The sequence below is a fragment of the Petromyzon marinus genome, unplaced genomic scaffold, assembly GCF_048934315.1.
Source record: "Petromyzon marinus isolate PM22_M1 ecotype Great Lakes invasive population unplaced genomic scaffold, UKy_Petmar_22M1.pri1.0 PM_Scaffold_347, whole genome shotgun sequence".
Classification (NCBI taxonomy): Eukaryota; Metazoa; Chordata; class Hyperoartia; order Petromyzontiformes; family Petromyzontidae; genus Petromyzon; species Petromyzon marinus.
In genome coordinates this window covers 103,206-112,034 of record NW_027423332.1, presented here as the reverse complement: position 1 = coordinate 112,034, position 8,829 = coordinate 103,206, and the positions used below count along the sequence as shown (strand labels likewise).

Below are 8,829 nucleotides of genomic sequence, written 5' to 3'. Positions count from 1 at the left end.
CATCTCTCCCCCTATCTCCCCCATCTCCCCCATCTCCCCCCACCATCTCCCCATCTCCCCATCTCCCCATCTCCCCCACATCTCTCCCCCATCTCCCCCACATCTCCCCCATCTCCCCCACATCTCTCCCCCATCTCCCCCATCTCTCCCCCTATCTCCCCCATCTCCCCCCCATCTCCCCCATCTCTCCCCCTATCTCCCCCCCTTTCTACCCCATCTCTCCCCCATCTCCCCCATCTCTCCCCCATCTCTCCCCCATCTCCCCATCTCCCCATCTCCCCCACATCTCCCCCAGGCATGAACGACTTCAGCTACCTGCACACCAACACGCTAGAGGTGACAATCTCCTCCACATCTCCCCCCATCTCCCCATCTCCCCCATCTCCCCCCACATCTCCCCCCCATCTCCCCCCATCTCCCCCACATCTCCCACTATCTCCCCCCCCCCATCTCCCCCCATCTCCCCCACATCTCCCCCATCTCCCCCATCTCTCCCCCTATCTCCCCCTATCTCCCCCATCTCCCCCCCTATCTCCCCCATCTCTCCCCCATCTCTCCCCCCATCTCCCCCACATCTCCCCCATCTCCCCCATCTCTCCCCCTATCTCCCCCATCTCCCCCCCTATCTCCCCCATCTCTCCCCCATCTCTCCCCCCATCTCCCCCCACATCTCCCCCCCATCTCCCCCCATCTCCCACATCTCCCCCCCATCTCCCCCACATCTCCCCATATCCCCCCATCTCCCCCAGGCATGAACGACTTCAGCTACCTGCACACCAACACGCTAGAGGTGACAATCTCCTCCACATCTCCCCCACATCTCTCCCCCATCTCCCCCACATCTCTCCCCCATCTCCCCCACATCTCCCCCATCTCCCCCACATCTCTCCCCCATCTCCCCCACATCTCCCCCATCTCCCCCACATCTCTCCCCCATCTCCCCCATCTCTCCCCCATCTCCCCCATCTCCCCCCTATCTCCCCCCCCTATCTCCCCCATCTCTCCCCCCATCTCCCCCCACATCTCCCCCCCATCTCCCCCCATCTCCCACATCTCCCCCCATCTCCCCCACATCTCCCCATCTCCCCCCATCTCCCCCAGGCATGAACGACTTCAGCTACCTGCACACCAACACGCTAGAGGTGACCATCTCCTCCACATCTCCCCCACATCTCCCCCCCATCTCCCCCCATCTCTCCCCCTATCTCCCCTCATCTCCCCCCCATCTCCCCCCCCACATCTCCCCCAGGCATGAACGACTTCAGCTACCTGCACACCAACACGCTAGAGGTGACAATCTCCTCCACATCTCCCCCACATCTCTCCCCCATCTCCCCCCCATCTCCCCCCCACATCTCCCCCAGGCATGAACGACTTCAGCTACCTGCACACCAACACATTCGAGGTTACCATCGAGCTGGGCTGCGACAAGTTCCCCCATGCCAGCCTCCTGCACGTGGAGTGGGCACTCAACCGTGAGGCCCTCCTGCTCTACATGGAACAGGTGCCAGGCTAGGTGCACGAGGAGGTCACGGGAGACCCCACGGCTGACTCACGTCACTCCCCTCGTGCTCACCCCTAGCGTGACCCCCTACGGTGACCCTGAGCCTGACCCCCACCCACCGTCACCCCCCCCCCCCCACCATTGACCCCCCCCCACCATTGACCCCCCCCACCATTGACCCCCCACTACCACCACCGTAGACTCACCGCGGTCTGAGTGGCTTTGTGCGCGATGAGGAGGGAGTCGCCATCGCTGAGGCGGTGATTCGCGTGGACGACATCAACCATGACGTGCGCACAGGTGACCAGGACACACTCACACACACTTACACACTACACTACAAACACTACACACTCACACTACACACTTACACCTACACACTTACACTTACACACTTACACTCACTTACACACTTACACACTCACTTACACACTTACACTCACTTACACACTTACACACTTACACACACACACTTACCACACACTCACTTACACACTTACACACTTACACACTCACTACACACTCACTTACACATTTACACACTCACACACTTACACACTTACTTACAACACTTACACACTTTCACACTTACACACTTACACTTACACACTTACTTACACACTCACTTACACACTTACACACTCACACACTTACACACTTATACTTACACACTTACACACTTACACACACTCACACTTACACTCACTTACACTCACTTACACACTTACACACACTTACACTTACACACTTACACACTTACACACTCACACACTTACACACTTACACTTACACACTTACACACACTTACACACTACACACTCACTTACACACTTACACTTACCACTTACACTCACACTTACACACTCACACTTACACACTCACTTACACACTTACACACTTACACTTACACACTTACACACTTACACTTACACACTTACACAGTATACACTTACACACGTACACTCACTTACACTTACACACTCACACTTACACACTCACTTACACACTTACACACTTACACTTACACACTTACACTTACACACTTACACTTACACACTTACACAGTACACACTTACACACTTACACTTACACACTTACACTCACTTACACTTACACACTCACACTTACACACTCACTTACACACTTACACTTACACACTTACACTTACACTTACACACTTACACTCACACTTACACACTTACACTTACACAGTATACACTTACACAGTGTACACTTACACACTTACACTCACTTACACACTTACACACTTATACACTTACACACTTACACACACTTACACACTTACACACTTACACTTACACACACTTACACACTTACACACTTACACACACTTACACGTACACACTTACACTTACACACTTACACTTACACACTTACACAGTACACACTTACACTTACACACTTACACACATACACACTCACACTTACACACACACTCACAGTTACACACTTACATACTTACACACTTACACACTCACACACACTTACACACTTACACACATACACACTCACACTTACACACTTACATACTTACACACTTACACACTCACACTCACTTACACACTTACACACTCACACTCACTTACACACTTACACTTACACACTTACACTTACACACTTACACTTACACACTTACACTTACACACTTACACAGTACACACTTACACTTACACACACTTACACACTTACACTCACTTACACTTACACACTCACACTTACACACTCACTTACACACGTACACACTCACACTTACACTTACACACTTACACAGTACACACTTACACTTACACACACTTACACACTTACACTCACTTACACTTACACACTCACACTTACACTTACACACTTACACTTACACTTACACACTTACACTCACACTTACACACTTACACTTACACAGTATACACTTACACACTTACACTTACTTACACACTTACACTTACACACACTTACACACTTACACACTTACATTTACACACACTTACACACTTACACACTTACACTTACACACTTACACAGTACACACTTACACTTACACACTTACACACTTACACACTTACACGCACTTACACACACTTACACTTACACACTTACACTTACACACACTTACACACTTACACTTACACACTTACACACACTTACACTTACACACACTTACACTTACACACTTACACTTACACACTTACACACTTACACTTACACACTTACACACTTACACAGTACACACTTACACCTACACACTTACACTTACACACTTACACACACTTACACTTACACACTTACACACTTACATTTGCACACTTACACACACTTACACACACTTACACTTACACACTTACACACACACATACACACATACACACACATACACAGTATATATACACACACACATACACACACAGACAACAACAACAACCGCCATTCGCCAATAAGTGGCGGTGACGTCACCACGACGTTTGTGCCAGGCTATGTGCACCGTGAGGCCACGTGAAGTGTCGAACGCCCGCTGGCAGGAGGTCACGGGGCAGACCCAGGTGCCACAGGTCGACTGAGATGACTGGCTGATGCACCACCTGTGCCCCCTACTGTGCCAACCTGCTGTGCTTTAGCCACCCGGCGCTCCGCTCGTTGTTCTGAGCGTCGCTCCTCCGCCCTCTGTTGTTGTTGGAGGGCGACTGCCTCCAACTGCCCAGTAGCATCCTTCACGAGCCTCCTCCACAGAGGCCGATCTTGACACCGCTGGTACCAGTCATCGGCAAGTCCACTCAGCTCCACGTCCTCCTGTACCACATCACTCCATCTCTTCTCTAGCCCGTGCCGCGCCCGCTTAGCCCCCTCAATCCGGCCAAACAAAAGCTGTTTCGGCATGCGGTGGCTGGGCATGCGGGCTACATGACCCAGCCATCGCAGCCTTGCCTGCCGGAGGAGCTCACCGATGGGACCCTGCCCAGATCTTTCAAGGATTTGTGAGCTCCTCACACAATCCAGTCTGGTTAAACCCAGGATGGATCGTAGGCAGGCCAGCCTAAATGTTTCTAACCGGCGAAGATGTTCCATTAGGGGGGTCCACGTTTCGCAAGCGTAGAGAAGGGAGGGAATGACCGTGGCCGAGAAGACCTGAAGCTTAGTGCGGAGCAACAGACCAGGTAGCTTCCACACAGCGTTACGCAACCGATGAAAAGATATTGCCGCTCGACTGATTCGGAGTGAGACCTCTGCTGTTAAACTGAAGCCAGTCATAAGCACACTGCCTAGGTATGGGAAACTCTCCACTCTCTCCACAACTGCCCCATCACCGATTGGGAGTTGTGGGGGTGGAGTGTCCGATGGTACAAAATACCCAGGCAGGTGCTTAGTTTTGGTGGGGCTGATGGTAAGGCCCCATCTCTTAGTGGCACGCTCCAGTCTCAGCAGCAGCGTCTCCAACTCCTCCTCTGACTGAGCACACACAGACGCACACACATACACACACACTTACATACACACACTTACACTTACACACACTTACACACAGGACACACACACTCACACACTTACACACTCACACTTACACTTACGCACTTACACAGTACACACACACACACACATAGACACACACACAGACACACACACACAGACACACACACAGACAAACACACACACACATAGACACAGACACACACACAGATACACACACATAGACACACACACAGACACACACACAGACAAACACACACACACAACACACACACAACACACACCACAGACACACAACACACACCACACACACACCGCGCAACACACACACACACCACACACACAACACACACAACACACAACACACACTACACACACAACAATAACAACATAACATGCACACAACAACAATAACAACACCATAACATACACACAACAACAATAACAACAACATACACAACGACACGCAACGATAGCACAACAACATTACACAGAACAACAACAAACACAGCCACAACTGCCCAGTGGGTACATGGTGAACATAGCGTGGTGTGCATAGCGTACATCACCTACCACAATCACCACCATCACGTACATCACCTACCACAATCACCACCATCACGTACATCACCTACCACAATCACCACCATCACGTACATCACCTACCACAATCACCACCATCACGTACATCACCTACCACAATCACCACCATCACGTACATCACCTACCACAATCACCACCATCACGTACATCACCTACCACAATCACCACCATCACGTACATCACCTACCACAATCACCACCATCACGTACATCACGTACCATCATCACGTACCACAAACACGTACATCACGTACCACAAACACGTACATCACGTACCACAATCACGTACCATCATCATGTACCACCATCACGTACATCACCTACCACAATCACCACCATCACGTACATCACGTACCATCATCACGTACATCACGTACCACAATCACGTACCATCATCATGTACCACAATCACGTACCATCATAACGTACCACAATCACGTACATCACGTACCATCATCACGTACATCACGTACCACAATCACGTACCATCATCATGTACCATCATCATGTACCATCATCACGTACCACAAACACGTACATCACGTACCACCATCACGTACATCACGTACCACCATCACGTACCATAATAACGTACCACAATCACGTACATCATGTACCACCATCACGTACCATCATCACGTACCACAATCACGTACATCACGTACCATCATCACGTACATCACGTACCACAATTACGTAGCATCATGTACCACAATCACGTACCATCATCACGTACCATCATAACGAACATCACGTACCACAATCACGTACCATTATGTACCACAATCATGTACCATGATCACGTACATCACGTACCACAATTACGTACATAACGTACCACAATCACGTACATCACGTACCACAATTACGTACCATCATCACGTACATCACGTACCACAATCACGTACCATCATCACGTGCCATCATAACGTACATCACGTACCACAATCACGTACCATCATGTACCACAATCACGTACCACAATCACGACATCACGTACCACAATCACGTACATCACGTACCACCATCACGTACCATCATCTTGTACCACCATCACATATCACCTTTACGTACGTAACGTACCATCATCACGTACCACAACCATGTACCATCATGTACCACAATCACGTACCATCATCTCGTACATAACGTACCATCATCAGGTACCATCTCGTACATCACGTACCACCATTACGTACCATCATCACGTGCCACCATCACCACCATCACGTATAACCACGTACCATCATCACGTATAACCACGTACCATCATCACGTACCACCGCGTAGCATCACCGCGTACCACCACGTACCATCATCGCGTACCACCATCACCACCATCACGTACCACCATCACCACCATCACGTATAACCCCGTACCATCATCACATACCACCACGTACCATCATCACGTACCACCGTGTAACCACCACGTACCATCATCACATACCACCACGTACCACCGTGTAACCACCACGTACCACCACGTACCACCATGTAACCACCGCGTACCACCACCGTGTACCACCACGTACCACCGTGTAACCACCACGTACCATCATCACGTACCACCACATACCATCACCACGTACCACCACGTACCACCGTGTAACCACCGTGTAACCATCATCACGTACCACCACGTACCACCGTGTAACCACCGTGTAACCATCATCACGTACCACCACGTACCATCACCACGTACCACCACGTACCATCACCACGTACCACCACGTACCATCACCACGTACCATCACCACGTATCACCACGTACCATCACCGCGTACCGCCACGTACCACCGTGTAACCACCACGTACCACCACCACGTACCACCACCACGTACCACCACCATGTACCACCACGTACCACCACCACGTACCACCACCACGTACCACCACCGTGTAACCACCACGTACCACCACGTACCACCACCACGTACCACCACGTACCACCACCGTGTAACCACCACGTACCACCACCACGTACCACCACCGTGTAACCACCACGTACCACCATGTACCACCACCACGTACCCCCACCACGTACCACCACCGTGTAACCACCACGTACCACCACCACGTACCACCACCACGTACCACCACCACGTACCACCACCACCACGTACCACCACCACGTACCACCACCACCACGTACCACCACCACCACGTACCACCACCACGTACCACCACCACGTACCACCACCACCACGTACCACCACCACCACGTACCACCACCACGTACCACCACCACCACGTACCACCACCACCGCGTACCACCACCACCACGTACCACCACCACGTACCACCACCACCACGTACCACCACCACGTACCACCACCACCACGTACCACCACCACCGCGTACCACCACCACGTACCACCACCACCACGTACCACCACCACGTACCACCACCACCACGTACCACCACCACCACGTACCACCACCACCACGTACCACCACCACCACCACGTACCACCACCACGTACCACCACCACCACGTACCACCACCACGTACCACCACCACGTACCACCACCACCACGTACCACCACCACCACCACCGCGTACCACCACCACCGTGTAACCGTCGCCTGCCCCCACCGCGCACCATCCCTGCTGCCTTCCCGTGGCAGCGGCTGACGGGGACTACTGGCGCCTGCTGAACCCGGGCGAGTACCAGGTCACGGCACTGGCGCTCGGCTTCCACTCGGCTAGCCGGCCGTGCCGTGTCGGCTTCCGCGTGGGCGCGACTCGCTGCGACTTCACCCTGCAGCGCAACGCACGCAGCACCGGCCGCCTGCAGGCCCTGCTGAGGAGTCTGGGCAAGGGCCGAGGCGGTGGAGGCGGTGGGAACGGCGGCGGGAACGGCGCGGTGTTGGCGGCTGCGATGCGGAGACACAGACAGAGGCAATACCGCAAGCGCTACCTCATGCAGCTGTGAGTGTGGTGGGTGGGTGGGTGGTGGGTGGGTGGGTGGGTGGTGGGTGGGTGGGTGGGAGTGTGTGGGTAAGTGTAGCAGCAGATGTCTCCAGGGCCTGCTGAGGAGTCTGGGGAGTGGTGGAGCTGGAGGTGGTGGAGGTGGTGGAGGTGGTGGTGGAGGCAGTGGTGGTGGTGGAGGTGGTGGTGGAGGCAGTGGTGGTGGTGGAGGTGGTGGAGGCAGTGGTGGTGGAGGTGGTGGAGGCAGTGGTGGTGGAGGTGGTGGTGGAGGCAGTGGTGGTGGTGGAGGTGGTGGAGGCAGTGGTGGTGGT

At 52.6% G+C, this 8,829-nt stretch overlaps 1 protein-coding gene across 1 annotated transcript; it reads left to right on the top strand.

The window, feature by feature from the left end:
* Positions 1-1,211: 1,211 nt before the first annotated feature.
* On the top strand, positions 1,212-8,545 carry LOC116936952 (inactive carboxypeptidase-like protein X2). The gene is made up of 4 exons (XM_032944088.2): positions 1,212-1,290; positions 1,365-1,504; positions 1,705-1,804; positions 8,215-8,545. Exons 2-4 carry the CDS (start codon positions 1,367-1,369, stop codon positions 8,520-8,522), a joined length of 546 nt encoding a protein of 181 aa, XP_032799979.2. The 5' UTR covers positions 1,212-1,290; positions 1,365-1,366; the 3' UTR covers positions 8,523-8,545.
* Positions 8,546-8,829: the final 284 nt, after the last annotated feature.